The sequence below is a fragment of the Sarcophilus harrisii genome, chromosome 1 (assembly GCF_902635505.1).
Source record: "Sarcophilus harrisii chromosome 1, mSarHar1.11, whole genome shotgun sequence".
Classification (NCBI taxonomy): domain Eukaryota; kingdom Metazoa; phylum Chordata; class Mammalia; order Dasyuromorphia; family Dasyuridae; genus Sarcophilus; species Sarcophilus harrisii.
The window spans coordinates 657,463,829-657,484,074 of NC_045426.1; the positions used below are offsets into that span (position 1 = coordinate 657,463,829).

Here is a 20,246-nt window from a genome sequence, read left to right on the forward strand (position 1 = left end):
CTAGTGGACCAAAACTAGGAAGAAAGTAGAAGTCTTAGGATCTTTGGGACTGAAAAGGAACCTTTGAAGTCATTTAGTTTCACTCCCTCAATATTTTACAAATGAAGAATGAGGCCTGGAAAAGGAAAAGGAACTTGCCAAGGTCTCTTAAATTCTAACAAGATTAAGATTTGAACCCAGATCTTCTGACTCCAAAAGCAGTATTCATTCTAGTATACCATGCTACCTTGTTAGTGTCTCTGCCTTGGTTTAATTTCTGGTTTTCACATGAGGTTTTCAATAAATTGATCTTAAAAAGTTGAAAGAAAATTATTTTAAGAAAATTTTAGGGTCTTGAGCATACTATTGTCAGGAAGTAGAATGTTCTGTCTTAGAAATTTACTTTCTGAATGATGTTTATTCTCTTTGTTTTTCAGTGATATGAAGCCAGAGAAGAGAGTTCCCTCACCTGATATTATAGTGTTATCAGACAATGAGCCTTCAAGTCCTAGAATGAATGGTTTAACAAAAATACCATTAAAGGAAACCAATACAGAAGCCCTCATGGTGAGTTTGGTCTTTTGATATCTTCTCTAGTTCTAGTTGTTGAAAAGTGTCAAAACACAAAACCTAATTATTTTGATGACAGTTATCTCACTTGATCATGAATATGTCACATCTGACAACTTGGCAAATCTTTGGTGACAGAATTAAGGCTCTCTTGAATTGTGTGTAAGAATCCATTTTGATTTTTAAAAAAAGGTACATAGGGGCAACTAGATGGCACAGTAGATAGAGCACTAGTCCTGGAGATAGGAGGACCTGAGTTCAAATCAAAACACTTTCTAGCTATGTGAGCTTAGGCAAGTTACTTAACCCCAATTGCCTCACAAAAATGAATGAATCAATGGATAAATGAAAAAGAGTTGCATAGCTTATGTTCATAGGGAATAGCTATATGTAGTTTATTGATCTTAAAGGTAAGGGCACATGAAAGTCTTTGATGTAGCTATTCTATCCTTTTTTGTTCTGCTTTGTAATAAGTAATACCAATATTTATTATAGTACCCTAAGGTTTATGAAACATTTTACAGTTATTGGCTACTTTAATTCTCACAAACAACCCTGTAACATAAGCATTGTTGATATCAGCATTTTACAAATGAGGAAACAAACTGAGAGAGGGTTAGTGATTTGCCCAGGGTCACTTAGCTCCTGAATGAAGCAGAATTTGACCCCGCATTGTAACCACTATTTTACTTCCCTGCCTTCCTTCTTGGCTGAGGTCCATCTAGAAAATTAGTCACCTCTTCGAAGACTACAGCCTAGCCAGATGGGCTTCAAAATGTTGGAACTTGAACTCTGTTAGGATAAGCGAATACACTAATCACATTCTAACTAGATTAAGACTGCACCTAGGGACTGGTAAAATTACCTTGGCATTTAGCTTTTGTATTTATGGAGTCATCTATTGTTCTGTTCCAATTTTTGGTTGGTCCTCTTCACCCCAGGACAGGGCCTAATTTAACTAAATTTCCAGAAATCAAGAAGCATTTATTAAGGGCTTAATATGTAGTAGATACCATGCTAAACACTAAGGATATAACAAAAGGCAAGAAACAACCTCTGCCCTTAAGGAGCTCATAGTTTAATTAGGGAAATTACCATGTAAATAACTTTGTACAAATTTTGACCAGAGTACACTGGTGAAAATTTCATGCATTGGGGCAGTCAGTGAAAATGCATAATATGGAATATCATATTCAATGAATAGCAAGGAGGCCAGAGATACTATAGAAGTCAAATGGAGGGATTTTAAAATTTTTTATCCTGGATATATAGAGCACTATTGGAGTTTGTTGAATGAGGTGACATGGTCACACCTGTACTTTAGGAATATCATTTTGGTAGCTGAATGGAGGATAGACTGGGGTGGGACTGTTACAGTAGTCCAAGTATGAAATGATGAGATCCTACATCAGTATGATAGCAGTGTCAGAAGAGAATAGGGTATAGATGGGGAAATATAAAGTTAGAATCAACTGAACTTGGCAACAAACAGAATATGGAGGTCGAAGGACTTAGGAAAAGATGAAGAATAGTCAAGAATGATATCTAGGTATGAGTTTTTAGCAGATTTCCTGACACATAGTAGGTGCTTAATGTTTATTGATGATTCAGCAGCTTGTAGTGCTCTCAGTAGAGAAAAGAAAATTAGAAAGGAGGACTTGGGAGGAAAGATGTGTTTAGGCATACTGATTTTCAGATGTCTGTAAGACATTCAATTCAAAATGTCTAGTAGATAGTTGGAGATGTGAACCTAGAGGTGCCAGAGAAATTAGGAATGGACAAATAGATAATGATAATCATTTACATTATATGACAATTGAATCCATGGGAGCTGATGAGTCTCCAAGGTTAATAATAGTCTGAACAGGAAAAAGGACCTAGGACAGAACCTTGAAAAGATCATTGTTAACAGACAAGATCTGGGTGAAGATCCAGCAAAGAAAAATGATAAGACAAATAAAAAAAGAACAACCAAGAGACAGCAGTTTCAGGAAAATCTAAAAAGTAGAGAATATCAAGAAAAGGGTCGTTAACAGTATCAAAGGCCATCCATCAAAAAGGATGAGAAAGAAAGAAAAGGTCATTAAATTTAACTGTTAATTGATCATCAGTAACTGGAGAGTATTCCAATCCCAATTGAATGATGGGATTTAAAAGCTAAAATGTAGAGTTGAGAAGAGAGTAAGATGAAATGAAGTAAAAATACCATGTGAGGTGGCTTCTTCAAGGACTTTAGCCACAGAAAAGAGGAGAGATATAGGATAATAGCTACCAGAGATATATGGAACCAGTGACAGCTTTTTGAGAATGTGGGAGACATTGGCAACAGGAAAATAGCTCGTAGGCAGAGATTAAAGATTAGTTAGAATAGGTATGATAGAGAGGAGCAAATTGCTATAAAAATGGGATTACTTAATCCTATCATGATAGTTTTCCTTGGCAAAGAGGTTTTCTCTTCATGGGAAAGGGGGCAAGAAGGTGATGATAGAGAAAAGAATCTGAGTTAGATATGATGCGGAGGAAAAAGAAGAGAGAGCTCTCAGATGGCCTCCTGGAGAGCAAAATATGTGGAGATGAGTAATAATGTGAAAGAAAGGTAGGAAGGATTCTGATTAAGAAGAACTTTAAAAGACAAAGAGGTGATTGATTTTATTTTTTGATTCTAGAGGTAATAAGGAACTACTAGAGTTTACTAAATAGGAGAGGATCATTGAATTCCCTATGTATTCAATATATGTGATACACTGGAACATCATATATATATATATATTTTTTTTTTTTTTTCTCTATTAAGAATCATTTGACCCTTAAAGCTTTCATTCTTGAGATTTTCTACATCTTTCTTAGGTCAGTTTCCAGTGAAAAATTATATGCCATATGATGCCATGTACTCAATGCTCTTTTCTCAATGATCTCTAAAATTTGTTAAAATCCTAAATTATATGTCAGATATACTCTTCAACTCTGTTACAAATTCCAAAATGCTATAGCCACTTCCTCCTGTAGCTCTGTACCTGTTTTCTCCTTATTGATCCCCTCCTCACTTCATCTTATAAAAAATATGAAATGATGAGTTAGGCAAGTCAAGAATTTATCATCGGCTTTTCTTTCCAGTAGATGTCTGGGTAAAGTTTTCCTCATAACATCTTCTGCTGCTACATTTTACTTCCTACTAGATTTTTTACTAAATTCATTTCTCCTTATCTCTCCTCACTCCCACCCACTCCCCCATGTGACTAGGTTACTTTTAGTATGATATCCTGAAGTATCACTTAATTTTTTTCTCCATTGAGTCTCATTCAAATACTCTTTTTTGAGCTTCTGTCTTCTAATCCATTGGTTTCCTGACATGAGTACATTTTTTAAAAAAAGTATTTTTGTGGATTGTCCAATACAATCAAATTGTATTCTTGGAGAACAATACCGTTTTATTATGTTTGACTTCTTTTGCTTTTACATCTTTTTCATTCTACCCAGTGAGCTTGTCACCTATAAAGATCTAAAAAAAAGGAGAGGAAGAAGTGTGTGTGTGTGTGTGTGTGTGTGTGAGAGAGAGAGAGAGAGAGAGAGAGAGAGAGAGAGAGAGAGAGTGTGTGCGCGTGCGTGCACAACATTCTATATCCATAACCCCCTGTCTCTGCAAAAAAGAGAAGTACAACTTCTGAATTCAAGGTAGAGCATTGTAATTATGAGATGTATGCTTAATGTATAAGTATCATTCAGTTTTACTTTTAGCTATACTGTTTTGTTTTATTTTTTTTACTTTTTAAAAATATTTTGGACTTCGCAAAGCCATCTATCTCCATCATATGTGTAGTTTGGCTCTTTTCTTCTTTAAAGTATACAGTAAATTCAGCATATTGTTTCAAAGCTGTTCTCATGTTTTTCTCTGAACCTTTTCTTTTCCTCTGTTCTTTAAAAAAAGTTTCATTAACATTCTTATTTTTCATTGCTTCTCACTTCTTATTAGAGAGGTGATCTAAAATTATAGAATGAAACATATGTTCAGACAAAAATAATGAATGTATTTTTTTTTCTTAACTGTTTATTGATTACAGTGGAGACTTTCTTTTTGCTTTTGTTTATATTTTTAATTATTTTTATAAGAACCATATTTTAATTATAAGACCATCTCATTGAGCATTAGGGATAAACATGCAAGATTAGATTTATATACTTGCAGTAAGAGTTCCAGTTCATCTTCTTTCTTACCTACACTATGAGTATATACTTTCTGTTTTGTTGGTGTTTTTGTTCTTTAAAGTAATAATATAAGATGGTTCTCTCTGGAAGACCAGGTTTCTTGGGGAGATTTTCTGGAGACAGCCTTAGTCTCAGTTGAAATAAATAATTACTCCAAAATCGCAATCAGCTGGTAAAAGTTCAGATCTTTTATTGTGTCCTTCAATATAGCCCGGTAAGCTCAGAGGTCTATCTCTCTGCTTGGTTCTAAGAGCTCTTGAAACTTTGTCCTTGGCTTCTGCCTCTGCTTTCTTCAGCCTCCAGTTAGCACCAAGGTGGAAGATGCAATGAGTCTCTCTTGCCTCAGGCTTGTGGGCTTCCTCCCAGAGTGCTCCTCTCCAACCTCAGTCAATATTCCGGAGAAATTCTTCTTCATTCTAAGAGCTTCCTCCATATATATGATCTCCCAAAGGTTAACTCCTCCTTCTGGAGGCAGGACTTAAGGGAGGTGTAAATTCAGATATCTCATACTAAACCGTGTGAACTCCAATGAGTACTTAAATATTTCTTGCTTCTATGAGCTCTCTAAAGGAGTGAACACAAGCATTATTGTCTATCAGTATTAGCAACCCATCATCCTGCAAGGATTCCTCTAAGGTGTGAACCAACAAGCACTATATCAATTCTATGGAGTTAACACCAGGACCCTGACATCACCCTTGAGTTTTCACATTGTTTCAAGTTGAGTTGACACTAGGATTCCAACACTGTTTATCAGTTCTTTCTCTGGAGGTGGATAGCATCTTCTTTCATAAGTCATTTGTAGTTGATTTGAGATGAATTAGTCATCATTCACAGTTGTTCTTAGGACAGCCTTTATGTTACTATGTACAGTGTTTCATTGGCACTACTCATTTTATTTTTCTTTATTTCATGCAAGTTTTTCCATGTTTTTCTAAAATGGAACCAACTCATCATTTCTGATAGCACAATAGTATTCCAACACAATTACATGCTACACTTTGTTTAGCCATTCCCCAGTTGAAGAACATCTTATCAGACTGATAGGTGTAAAATATCTCAAAGATGTTTTAATTTGCATATATTTACTGAGTAACAATTTATTTATTTATTTTTAAATAACTTTTTATTGACAGAACTCATGCCAGGGTAATTTTTTACAACATTATCCCTTGCACTCACTTCTGTTCTGATTTTTCCCCTCCACCCCTCCACCCTCTCCTGCAGATGGCAAGCAGTCCTATACATGTTAAATAGGTTACAGTAGATCTTAGATACAATATATGTGTGCAGAACCAAATAGTTCTCTTGTTGCTCAGGGAGAATTGGATTTAGAAGGTATAAATAACCCAGGAAGAAGAACAAAAATGCAAGCAGTTTACATTCATTTCCTAGTGTTCTTTCTTTGGGTGTAGCTGCTTCTGTCCATCCTTGATCAATTGAAACTGAGTTAGATCTTCTTAGAAGGGAAGCAATAAACTGGGAAAATATTTTTACAGTCAAAGGTTCTGATAAAGGCCTCATTTCCAAAATATATAGAGAATTAACTCTAATTTATAAAAAATCAAGCCATTCTCCAATTGAAAAATGGTCAAAGGATATGAACAGACAATTCTCAGATGAAGAAATTGAAACTATTTCTAGTCATATGAAAAGATGCTCCAAGTCATTATTAATCAGAAAATGCAAATTAAGACAACTCTAAGATACCACTACACACCTGTCAGATTGGCTAAGATGACAGGAAAAATTAATGATGATTGTTGGAGGGGATGCGGGAAAACTGGGACATTGATGCATTGTTGGTGGAGTTGTGAACAAATCCAACCATTCTGGAGAGTAGTTTGGAACTATGCTCAAAAAGTTATCAAACTGTGCATACCCTTTGATCCAGCAGTGTTACTACTGGGATTATATCCCAAAGAGATTATAAAGAAGGAAAGGGACCTGTATGTGCAAATGTTTGTGGCAGCCCTTTTGTAGTGGCTAGAAACTGGAAACTGAATGGATGTCCATCAGTTGGAGAATGGCTGAATAAATTGTGGTATATGAAAATTATGGAATATTACTGTTCTGTAAGAAATGACCAACAGGATGATTTCAGAAAGGCCTGGAGAGACTTACACGAACTGATGCTGAGTGAAATGAGCAGGACCAAGAGATCATTATATACTTCAACAACAATACTAGATGATGACCAGTTCTGATGGATCAGGCCATCCTCACAACAGATCAACCAAATCATTTCTAATGGAGCAGTAATGAACTGAACTAGCTATGCCCAGAAAATAACTCTGGAGATGACTAAAACCATTACATTAAATTCCTCAATCCCTATATTTATGCACACATGCATTTTTGATTTCCTTCACAAGCTAATTGTACAATAATTCAGAGCCTGATTCTTTTTGTACAGCAAAATAACGTTTTGGTCATGTATACTTATTGTGTATCTAAGTTATATTTTAATATATTTAACATCTACTGGTCATCCTGCCATCTAGGGGAGGGTGGGGGTAAGAGGTGAAAATTGGAACAAGAGGTTTGGCAATTGTTAATGCTGTAAAGTTACCCATGTATATATCCTGTAAATAAAAGGCTATTAAAAAAAAAAAAGAAACTGAGTTAGATCTTCTCTTTGTTGAAGAAATCTACTTCCATCAGAATATATCCTCATACAGTATCGTTGTTGAGGTATATAATGATCTCCTGGTTCTGCTCATTTCACTCAGCATCAGTTCATGTAAGTCTCGCCAATCCTCTCTGTATTCATCCTGCTGGTCGTTTCTTACAGAACAAGAATATTCCATAACATTCATATACCACAATTTTGAGTAACAACTTAAAGCATTTTCATCTGTGTGGGTGTTTGTTTTGATTTCTACATTGAAAAATTACCTATTTGTATCCTTTGACCAATTACCAATTAGGGAATAACTCAGTCTTAAAGATTTGAGACAGTTCTTTATATATTTGAAAAATAAGACTTTTATCTGAAAGACTATATTAAAAATTTCTCCCGATTTTCTGCTTTCCTTTTAATCTTGACTATGCTTGTTTTATTTGTACAAAATATTTTTAATTTAATGTAATCAAAATTATTCATTTTACACTTTAAAGAGTTCTCTGTTGTTTATCCATAAATTGTTTTCCTTTCTGTAAGTCTAATAGGGATACATATGTGTATGTTGGTGCTGATATAGCCCCTGTTAAATGTAGGTTATATATCCATTTTGACTTTGTCTTGGTAAATGGTTTAAGATATTGCTCTATGTTCACTTCCACCAGAGTGCTTTCCAAGTGACCCAACAATTTTTACTAAATAATGAATTTTTATACCATAACTTAAATCTTTTCCTTTGTCAGCCATAGTTATTATGATCATTTTTATTTTGTTTTATATTTCTACCCTCCATCCTTTGTTTTTTTTTTATTATTCCCAGTGAGTATCAGATAGTTTTGATAATTATTGTCTTATAATATAATTTAAGTACTGGTACTGCTAAACCTCCTTCCTTTATAATTTTTCCATCAGTTTCTTTGAAATTCTTGACCTTTTGTTCTTCCAAATGAATTTTATTTTCTTTTAACTTAGTAAAATAATTTTTTTGGTAATTTCATTGGGATGACAATAAATAAGTACGTAAATATTTCTCCATTATTTAAATCTGACTTTATTTGTATCAAATATGTTTTATAATTTTGTTAAGAAGTTTCCTGGGTCTGATTTGGCAGATTAAAGATACTGTCTTTAATTACTGTCTATAGTTAGCATAATTTTGTGGGTGATATATAAAAATGCTAAAGATTTATGTAGCTCTATTTTATATGCTAAAATTATTTGTTTCCACTGACTTTTTAGTTGAATCTTTAAGATTTTCCAAATCATATTGTCTGCAAAAGAGATAATTTATTACTTCATTTCCCATTCTAGTTCCTTTCATTTCTTCTTCTTTTATTGCTATTGCTATAATTTCTAAAGCAATATTGAGTAATATTGGTGGTACATAATGCAGATAATTTTCTTGTTTCTTTTAATTAAACCCATTTTAATTTTAACTTTGTCTGAGATTATGATTGCCATACCTGATTTTCTTGTATCGGCTGAAACTATTCTACTTCAGTACTTCTTACCTGTATAGCTCTCATTTTTAAATTGTGTTTCTTGTAACAAAATATCGTCATTCTGATTTTTAATCCATTCTGCTGTTTCTAGTTTATGATTGAGTTCATCCCATTCACACTGAAAGTTATATTCCTAGTTGTGTGTTTCCCCTTATCCTTTTTTTCCTCTCCATTTATCCTTCTCTCTCCCTATTTACCCTATTTACTCCAATGAATCTAATTTACTTCTAACTACTCCCTTGCTCTCTCGTATTCCTTAGTCTACCTACTGTTATTCTCTCCCTGATTCCTCTTTGCCTTCCTATTCATCAGTTTAGAAGACTTTTTATGCCCTTCTAGATGTATTTAATTATTCTCTTTTAACCAGTTCCAGTATAAGATTTCAGCACTGCCAGTCCTCTATTCTCTCTTTTTTTTTTATAGCCTTTTATTTACAGGTTATATGTATGGGTAACTTTATAGCATTGACAATTGCCAAACCTCTTGTTCCAATTTTTCCCCTCCTTCCCCCCATCCCCTCCCCCAGATGGCAGGATGACCAGTAGATGTTAAATGTTAAAATATAAATTAGATACACAATAAGTATACATGACCAAACCATTATTTTGCTGTACAAAAAGAATTGGACTCTGAAATATTGTGCAGTTAGCCTGTGAAGGAAATCCAAAATGCAGGTGGGCAAAAATATAGGGATTGGGAATTCAATGTAATGGTTTTTAGTCATCTCCCAGAATTCTTTTGCTGGGCGTAACTGGTTCAGTACATTACTGCTCCATTGGAACTGATTTGGTTCATCTCATTGCTGAGGATGGCCAGGTCCATCAGAATTGGTCATCATATAATATTGTTGTTGAAGTATACAATGATCTCTTGGCCCTGCTCGTTTCACTCAGCATCAATTCGTGTAAGTCTCTCCAGGCCTTTCTAAAATCATCCTGTTGGTCATTTCTTACAGAACAATAATATTCCATAATATTCATATACCACAATTTATTCAGCCATTCTCCAATTGATGGGCATCCACTCAAGTTTCCAGTTTCTGGCCACTACAAAGAGGGCTGCCACAAACATTCATGTACATACAGGTCCCTTTCCCTTCTTTATGATCTCTTTATATATAATCCCAGTAGTAACACTGCTGGATCAAAGGGTATGCACAGTTTGATAACTTTTTGAGCATAGTTCCAAATTGCTCTCCAGAATGGTTGGATGTATTCACAGTTCCACCAACAATGTATTAGTGTCCCTGTTTTCCCACATCCCCTCCAACATTCCGCATCATCTTTCACTGTCTTTCTAGCCAGGTGTGTAGTGGTATCTCTGAGTTGTCTTAATTTGCATTTCTCTGATTAATAATGACTTGGAGCATCTTTTCATATCAGCCCTCTATTCTCACCTGCTTCTACTGTAACAATTCTTTCATTCATGCCTCATTTATTCTCCATTTTACCTCTCCCTAGCTAATACTATTTTTTAGATTCATCCACTTATATACAATTCAACTCTAATAAGTCTTATATCGGCAAGTGATCTTTCAAACTATTTTAAGAGTAAGCAGGTTCAACTTAATTGAATCCCTTATTATTGGTCTTTAATATTTCCCTTGTGATTCTTCTTGATCTTTTGTATCCGTTTTCCATTGAATTCTGGAGTTTTTGTCACAAAAACCTAAAAGATTTCCAGTTTCTTAAATAAAATAATCATTTTTTAAAATTTAAGAGCTTAGCTAGGTAAGTTATTCTTAGTTGTAAGCTATCAAAATTGCTCTACAAAATATAATGTTCCAAGCCCTTCAATCTTTTCATGTATAAGCTATTAGATCTGTGTTAGCCTGACTGTAGCTCCACAGTACTTAAATTTTTTTTCCCCTTGTTACTTGTTGTATTTTTTTCCTTAAACTGGGGTTTTGAAACTAGGCTATAATATTCCTTTAAGTGTATTTTTTTCCTTAAACTGGGGTTTTGAAACTAGGCTATAATATTCTTTTAAGTTTTCATGTTGGGATCTCTTTCAGGTGGTGATCAGTGGATTTTTTTATAGTTATTCTTTTTATTATAATAATTTTTTATTGACAGAACCCATGCCAGGGTAATTTTTTACAAGATTATCCCTTGCATTCACTTCTGTTCCGATTTTTCCCCTCTCTCCCTCCACCCCTTCCCCTAGATGGCAAGCAGTCCTATATATGTTAAATATGTCTCAGTATATCCTAGATACAATATGTGTATGCTGAACTGAACAATTTTCTTGTTGCACAAGGAGAATTGGATTCAGAAAGTAGAAATAACCCAGGAAGAAAAACAAAAATGCAAACAGTTTACATTCATTTCCCAGTATTCTTTTTTTGGGTGTAGCTGCTTCTGTCCATCATTGATCAGTTGAAACTGAGTTAGATCTTCTCTTTGTCGAAGAAATCCACTTCCATCAGAATACATCCTCATATAGTATCATTGTTGAAGTATATAATGATCTTCTGGTTCTGCTCATTTCACTTAACATCAGTTTATGTAAGTCTTTCCAAGCCTCTCTGTATTCATCCTGCTGGTCATTTCTTACAGAACAATAATATTCCAAAACATTCATATACCACAATTTCCCCAACCATTCTCCAATTGATGGGCATCCATTCATTTTCCAGTTTCTAGCCACTACAAACAGGGCTGCCACAAACATTTTAGCACATATAGGTCCCTTTCTCTTCTTTAGTATCTCTTTGGGGATCAGTGGATTTTTAATTATAATTTTCAGGTAGTAACAAAGCTCAGCAGGAAAAAATAGGAAGAAAAATTTTATTTAGAATAACTAGCCAAAATAAAATATTTGAATGTCTACCTTCCAAGACAAACCCAGGAACTATATGAACACAATTAGAAAAATACTTCTTACAAAAATGAAGTTGTATCTAAAAATTGGAAAAATATCAGTTGTTCATGGGTAGGCCGAGCCAGTATTATAAAAAAATGACAGTTCTATCTGAATTAATCTACTTTTTCAGTGCTATACCAAACTGCCAAAAAAAATATTTTATAGAGCTAGAATAAATAACAAAATTCATTTGAAAAACAAATGGTCAAGAATATCAACAGAATTCATTTTTTAAAAAAATGCAAAGGACAGTTGAGACTTAAAACTCTATTATAAAGAAGTAGTCAGCAAAAACGTGGTACTAACTAAGAAAGAGAATGGTGAATCAGTAGAATAGGTTTGATACCCAGTGACAGTTTAGTTATCTAGTATTTTTAAGGCCCCAAATTCCAGCTTCTGGGATAAGGATTTGCTATTTCCCAAAAATTGCTAGGAAAACCGGAAAATAATGGGTGAGAATCTTTCCAGCCAGTATTTCTGATAAAAAAATCTCATTACTAAAAAACAAAAAGAACTGTGTCTTTTAAATTCTTAATCTAGCCATCCCCCAATTGATAAATGATTCAAAGGGTATGGACAGTTTTCAGATGAAGAAATTAAAGCTATCTATAATCACATTAAAAATTAGACTTTAGATCACTATTGATTTGAGACATGCAAATTAAAACAACTCTGAGGTACCACCTGTCAGATTAACTGAGAGTGACAGAAAAAAAATGATAAATGTTAAAGGGAATATAGTAAAACTGGGACACTAATGTATTTTTAGTGGGATTGTGAAATAATCTGGCCATTCTGGAGGGTAATTTGAAAGTATGCCCAAAGAGCTATTAAAAGGTTCATACCCTTTGATCCAGCAGTGTATCCCAAAGAAATCATAAAAGAGGGAAAAAAACCCATGTAGTGGTTCTTTTTGTGGTGGCAAAGCATTGGAAAATAAGTAGATGCTCATCAGTTGGGGAATGACTGAATAAGTTATGGTACATGAAAGTAATGGAATGTTATTGTTGTATAAAACATGATGAACAAAAGCTGATTTTAGAAAGAACTGAAAAGATTTACATGAACTGATGCTGAGTGAAACAAGCAAAACTGAGAATACGTTGTAGTAACAGTAAGATTGTGCGATAATCAACTATGACAAAGTTGGATCTTTTCAATGGTTCAGTGAGCTAGGGCAATTCCAATAAACTTTGAATGGAAAGCACCATCTTCATCCAAAGACAAAACTATGGAGACTGCATAAAAATTAATACATGCCATGTTCACTTTTTTCCCCTCTGGTGGCTTTCCTCTTTTGTTTTGACTCTCCCTATATGATTCAAAAGGATATAGGTTTTTAAAAATGTACACTTATTAAACTTCTCCCCCAAAATGTTGTTTTTTACGTGTAACTAGGGAAAATTAAAAATTAAGGAAAAAGCCAAAACTCTCCTGTAGTCCCACAGTTCTTACATTTTCTCTTCTCAGTTTTCCTGCAGTTTTTTTTTTCTGAGATGTTTCACATACTCTTTTATTTTTTTAATCCTTTCTTGGTGTCTTATAACACCATTAGCTTCCCCTTGCCCAATTCTAGTTTTTAAGGAAGTATTTTCTTCCTTAAATTTTTGTAATTGCTTGACTTTCTTTACCCAATTTTCTTGATTCTCTTGTACTGCTCTAATTTTTTTTCCTCCAATTTTCCCTCAGTCTTTTTCATTTGTCTTTTAAAGTTCCTTTTGAGCTCTTCTTTTAGGGCTTTTGACCATTTGATATTTTTCTTTGAAGTTGGGATGTTTTGTTTTGTTTTATTTTTAACTTTACCATATTCTGAGTGTGAACCAACGTCTCTGTTCTCCATGGTAGGTAGTTTCTTTCTCTTTTGCTTACTCGTTGTTCTTGTTATAATTATCGTTGTCATTTTTTTTAAAGCAGTTTATTATTATAATCAAATTCTAGTCTGGAGTTGTCAGGATCATGCTTCAGCCTCCAGGTTTTTCTTACCATTGTTTTCTAAGCTCTGTCTGGAGCTGGACCTTTGGTGTTCTGTTAAGATCGTGTATTTTAAGATCAGCACGAGACAGGAATTCAGGTTAGGGGAAAATCGTCAGTCTTTATTCTCAGTGAAGAAGGATCGGAGGTGGAAGAGAATCGGTGATAGCAATGTGTGCAGCTGAGTCAAGAAGCTAGCTCGACCAGCAGCCACACAACCAGCAGCTCGGAGTCTCGAACCCAGCCCAATCTCTCCCCACTTGTCTTCCTCACTCTCTCTCTGCCTCCACCCACCAAAATTGTCATTTCCTATACAACACATCAGGACTTGCACGGAGAGTGGGCAGGGACCATTCTTTATCCAATCATGTATATTAATAGAGTATAGCCCAATTACTATCTAGCCTCATGTACTTGGGACCTCAGTGCATCAGCTCAAACCTCAGCCCATTACAGTGTTCCTCTTTACCCAAGCTAATGTCTAGTACTCCCCATTCATAAAGTCACTACAAATGCTCTTGCTCCTTGTGAGCTAGGGGCTAGACACTTCAGCTTACCCCTCTGCCTTGGAACCAAAATCTGGAATTCAGCTAAAACCAGGGATCTGACACCTTAGTGAGTTCCCACAGCCCCAGAATCCCCACTTTTATGCTGTTGCACTTATTGGGCATGTCCTTGCTCTTCCTTGCTTATAATCATAGCAGTTTGGTCAGTGAACTTTTGTTCAGCAACTGGGGAAGATCCTTCAGTTATCCCATGTTTAGCTGTTTGATCTTAGTTCCTGCAGCAGAATGCCTAGAGGTGTTTGCACTTCAGTTGGACCAGGCCTCCTCCCCTGGAGGTTGGGTTTTCTTAAGATCTCCAAGTTGTCTTCAGAGGACAACTGCTGTATCTCTGTATTTCTGCAGTTCAAAATTTCCTTTAAGGCAATATTTTTATTATGTTTATGGGAAAATTTTGAAATATGTGGTATTTCCCATATTACTCATCCATCTTTCCAACTCCTCTCATGGGGCAAATGTTGTTTCATCAGATCTCTTTATTTTCTGTGTCATAAAGCCAAAGTGACTAAAAAAGGACTTTCTCCTTTTACTTATCAGTACCTCTTCCAAACAGAGTTATGTTCATTCCTTGTTTCCAGGAGAAATCCAGGATGGTCCAGATTCATTTCTTTTGCTTTGGTGGAACTATAATAATTATTAGTAAAAATCTTTCTGGTGTGAGGCTTCTTGCTTTCTTCCCTCACCCCCTTCCAAAACCCGTCTGGGACTTCTCGACTGTGGAAGACCCAAGTTACCCTTATTTCACAACTGTTTATATTGATTGCATGAGAAAGCAAATTGCCATTCTTTTTCTTCTGGTGATATAGAAGATCACTAGACCTTACTAAATATCCTACCTCTATATCCTGAAGTCTCCTGCTATTGTCATTTCACTTGTGTATGTTACTAAGGACTTTTGGGTCTTAACATCCACTCCATTGCCTCTGGAGAGCAGACACTGTCTCTTTTTCTATTTCTATCTCCAGAGTGGTACTTGGCATACATAGTAAGTACTTAATAAATGATTTGGTGTTTTCATTCACTATGTGCTGCTTTCTTTTTGTTTTTAGCCAGTATCTTTTTTTTCACGGTATTTAATTTTACTCTATGTACTTGCTTTATAACCAATAGAGTAAAAAGCAACCAAATAGTCTTAGAAAAACCAGTTTCTTTTGAAAACTATTGTCACAAAAAACCAGCAATATCCAAGAAAAATGATAAATGGGATTTAGGCTCAGTAGAGAAAGTTAAAGCAAAGGATGGGGAAGTGGGAATTTTGCCCAGTATTTAGCATCACATCCGCTGATATTCTGTATTGGTTCCTTTTCTCATTGGCTCAGGCAGTCAGGACAGCAGCAGCATCCTTTCAACAAAAGTAGTGGCACTAAGCACCTACTCAATGAGCTGATTTTCTCTTTCTCTTCCCTCTTTCCTTTTCCAATGGCACACCATAGCTACCATTTATCTCCTCTTTCATAGAATTAGTTGAAAGAGGCCTTTTCATTGGTCTTGGTCTTATGAATCCCAGAGGATCATATAGGGGGAATCAGAAATCTGTCTGCTCTGCCAATGAATGTTGTCTCAGCATCTTGTTACATGACAAATCTGTTGGTGCCTTATTTCACTGCTTTATGAGGATGGACAACCATGTCTTACTTCTATATTGTATTTTTCCTAGTCCTGCCTGCACATGGTATCCTTTACACAGTTGGTGCTGCTTAATAGTGTTTTTTGAATGAATCAGTGAATAAAGAATGAAGTAAGGAAGAACCCTATACATAAAACTAGAGAACCTAGTATTGAGTCCTACTCCAGTATTTATTACTCATGTGATATTAGATAAGTCATTTTTGGAGCCTCCAGTTAACCTCCTTTGCAAAATGGAAATATAGAACTTTCACAAGCTCTCTGACAATTCTTGTTCTGAGAGAAGGAGTCTTTATAAATTGTAAAGCATAACAGAAATATGAGCTGCTGTTGTTGCTACTGATATTCAAACATTGCAAAGAAGAGCTTTCACAGAGTATTAGTACTTAGAAGTTGTTTTCTCAACTTGTCTCCTTTTCTTCATTTATTCTGTCATTCTTGCAGAAAAGCAGCCCAGAAGAACGAGAGAGAATGATCAAACAACTTAAAGAAGAATTACGATTAGAAGAAGCAAAACTCGTTTTGTTGAAAAAATTAAGACAAAGTCAAATACAAAAAGAAGCCACTACCCAGAAGGTGTGTATTTTTTGGGAATGTCTGACATAAGTTGTGCTAATATAGGGATCTTTTTAAGGATGGTTATTCCAAGTATCTCATTTTGTACACTTCCTTAGAATACTTAGGACACAGAATCGTCATTATTTTAATTGTTGTTTTAAGGAGAAATGAGATTTTTCTGGGGCTACATAGGTTAGTTGAAGGAAGGAGAATTAATTTAATGAAAAAGTGTATTGGCCCCACAATGCTTTGTATTTAAGCAGAATAACTATGTAATTGGTGAGATTTTCCATTATTTATGAAATTTTTTCTTTCGGAAAGAGCTCATTTTAAGAATTTGCTTTATGTCCATAGCAGTTTGTAGTATGGTAGATATTCTGATTTTAGCCAAAGGTTCATTTTACTATATAGGAATTCCTTTAGAGTAGTATATTTAAAGCATGACTTCTATGGGTACCAAAAATGACAATATATCTTCAAGTTAAAAATAAAAAAGAAATTTTACTATTTATTAAAGCTGGAAACTGCACCAAGACTTTTGGGACATTTAAAATCTGTTGCTGCCTAGGAACTCTACTATTCATATTTCAAGAAAGACTTTCTTTTTCCTGTTTTAGAATATATGTACATGAATAGTTTGATAGCTCAAAATTCTGTTATTTAGACATTTGAAACTTTCTTACTATTGGATTTCTCTTTCCAGTGTGATTTGGGTCTTTTTGAACCAAGGAATGTTGAATGTGAAAATAGTATAAATGTAGAGTGTCTGTGAAAGTAGACTGTATATGATGAAGTAAATGCTTTCTCATTCCTAAATCTTTTTAATGCCTTTTTAATAAAGATAATCAGTTTGTTATATATTCATCAGTGTATAATCACTCTTGCCAACTACAACATCTGTTTTAAGGGCAGATAATTTTTCTAATTGAAAGGGACCATGAAAGAGTATGTGTTGTTCAACGCAAATAGAGCTCCTCTGTATTCCTTAGTAGAGTATTTTCATGATTTTGCCATAGTGTCATATAGTCATAAGATAGTGATTATTATCACTTTGAATATGAAGTTGTCTAGACTCATCCTTGAGCCTATACTGTCAGTCCTCTAGCTTAATAGGACCAGCCAAAACTTGTCACTAACATAGTCAAGAGTTTCTACTACATGAAGCATCTGAGAAAAATTTCAATGGAGATCTTTAGAGAAGTGTTTGAAAATAACGTGAACATATCTACCTTAAAGATTTTATTAGATTTCTAAAGTGTTTTGAGATTTTTCTTTTTCATTTGGGAAAATTCCCATCTTGTGAACTCTCTCGGTTGCCTCTTTTGTTTTATTTTAGTAGGTGCCTTTATAAATTAAAGAATAAAATACATCTTAGAAGAACAATTATTGACATGGTACCTAACGTATGGTAATGCTAATCTTGGCCATGTAACCGCAAGACCAATTTTCCTAATTCACTTATTGGTATGAATTTCCCTTAATATTTTTAGTCTCTGTCCAGTCGGTAAAATCTCTGCATTGAGTTGTTTGTGGTAGTGGTTTCTATATTCACACTTGTAAGCGTGGATATTTTCTTGTCGATTATCAGATGGTAAGCTCTAAATATTATTGGGAGGTAAAGTGTTAAAACAGGCACCAGCCTATTCCTATTCCAGTATACCAACCCATTTTGCTCACTTTACTTGAACACCATCTCCAGCCATTCTGGTCACATGAGAACAAAGCATTCAGCCTCCTTGTAGCTATCTGGGGAAAGCAATGAATGATTGTAAAAACTCAACACCTGAAGATCTGTGGTCAATAGAAAAATTTTTGTGCCATATTTTTCCCCTCCTATTCACACGTGCCCAACAATTTGCCTTTGTTCCAGGTATTGACATAGACAAGGACATTTTAATTTGAAAGTATGGCTTTGGGAGCATGGTCAAAAAAAAATCAGTATCTTCTTAGCAGTATCTTACTCCATGAAGATTACTTATTCATGTGAATTTTAGGAGGAGGGAATGTTTTTATTCCTCTTAATTGCTTGTCACTTTGCTCCCACCCTCTCATGTGTGTCATTTTGTTGTTCTCTTGCAGCCTACTGGCTCTTCTGGGAATGCTGTGGCCACCCCTCCCCCCCTGGTACGGGGAACACAAAACATTCCTGTTGGCAAGCCATCTCTTCAGGTCAGTTTGATCCTTGGACACACTGCCAGGTTGGAGGAAAATAAAATGAGAAGGGTATAAAGAGAGAAGGAAAGGAAAGCATGGAACTTGTTTCTAATATCAGTGCTGCCTTCCTAATTTGAAACAAACCAAAAAAAAAAAAGAATTAATTGTTGGCTTATTATGTATTTATTGATAGGAAATAGTAGTTCAACAAAAATTCATATAGGTGGAGGATGATGTAACATTGGAGTTTCAGTATAGGACAAACCTATGACTTATGATTAATGCGGAACAGATCCCAGTAGTTATGGCAAACTGGAAAAACATATCTCAGTCAACTGTTATTAAACCATAAAGCTTCCAAATGTTGGCCACAAAATAAAGGCTTCAAGGATAAGAAAAACAGACTTTCTAAGCCAAGACCCAAATGTCCTGGGTTTCTCTCCTGTTTGGTTATCTATAATAAAATTCCAAATTCCTTCAACCAAAATTAATATTTGAAATGCAGAAGCAAATTTGTAACACTGTAGCCAATAGAATTCACTTTTAGATCTGCATTAGGCTACCCCACTGGCATAAGCAGGCTTGCTTGAAATGATATGGCTTCTTCCCCTTAGAGGGAGAATAACTTAAAGAATACTCTGATTACAGGCTGGATTTCTGAGGGCACCTAAACTGTGTAACCATGTCACTTCATCACCAGATCAGCTTTATAAGTGATTTGTTCCTTACTCATTTTTGAAAGCACCTAATTCTATATCTTTGTTGTATGCATGTGATAAATGGAACCTACATTTTGTGTGAGTGTTAACTCCAACTTCCTAGCTACTCACTTAACCCAGATCCTGAATTTAGTTTGTGTGGTGTTTTAGACCTGGAATAAAGCACCCTACCCAAATTGAATCACAGTAGCCCGCCCCCTGTTAAGTGACTGACTATCAATATATCTAGTATTTATACACTTTGTATTTTTTGTGATGTGCCTTTGTGTTTCCCCACTTAAAAAGTCATTGCCTTTGGGCATTTTGTAATTTGCAGGCCTCTTCTACTAGAATACCAGGCAATGTTATTCCCCCTCCTCTGGTCCGGGGAGGTCAACAGACATCTTCAAAGCTGGGGTCTCAGCAGAACACACAAATAGTGATGCCCCCTCTTGTTAGAGGAGCACAGGTAAGAGAAAGGGATTTAGCTGGTTATATATCATTATATGATATAATAAATATCTTTGTAGTCTTCCTTTTATTTTCTTCCTTAAAAATGACTTGGTTTAGTTGGATCTTTTGTCAAGCTTTTTAAAATTAGTTTTACCTTCCCTTTCTTCCCTGTTTTATGAGATCAGACTCTTATCATCTTTCTTGATAAGGTTTCAAAAAGTTTATATTCTAAACTATTACCACCATTGACTGCTATAACTTCTATGTTTGCTATATCTCTGAATGAGAGAACAAAAGAGCTTTCCAATAAAAGTATGTTCCTTGAAAACAATGACTTTCATTTTTGTCTTTGTTTCTCCCCAGTAGCCAGTCCAATACCTGATATATTATAAGTACTCAATAAGTGCTTGAATAGGACATTTTTATCATGACATTTGATTTATATCAGTTAAGCTTGTGCTATAAGATTATTTTAACCCAT

General features: G+C 34.9%; 1 protein-coding gene across 5 annotated transcripts in view; it reads left to right on the forward strand.

Annotated features, from left to right (window-relative positions):
- GATAD2A (GATA zinc finger domain containing 2A) overlaps positions 1-20,246 on the forward strand; it is a 215,661-nt gene that overhangs the window by 180,973 nt on the left and 14,442 nt on the right. For all 5 annotated transcript variants that reach the window (XM_031947916.1, XM_031947914.1, XM_031947913.1 and 2 more), the window contains 4 exons: positions 417-546; positions 16,347-16,478; positions 18,540-18,629; positions 19,650-19,781. In XM_031947916.1, the coding sequence (XP_031803776.1) occupies positions 417-546; positions 16,347-16,478; positions 18,540-18,629; positions 19,650-19,781 (484 nt within the window). The remainder of the gene's footprint in view (positions 1-416; positions 547-16,346; positions 16,479-18,539; positions 18,630-19,649; positions 19,782-20,246) is intronic.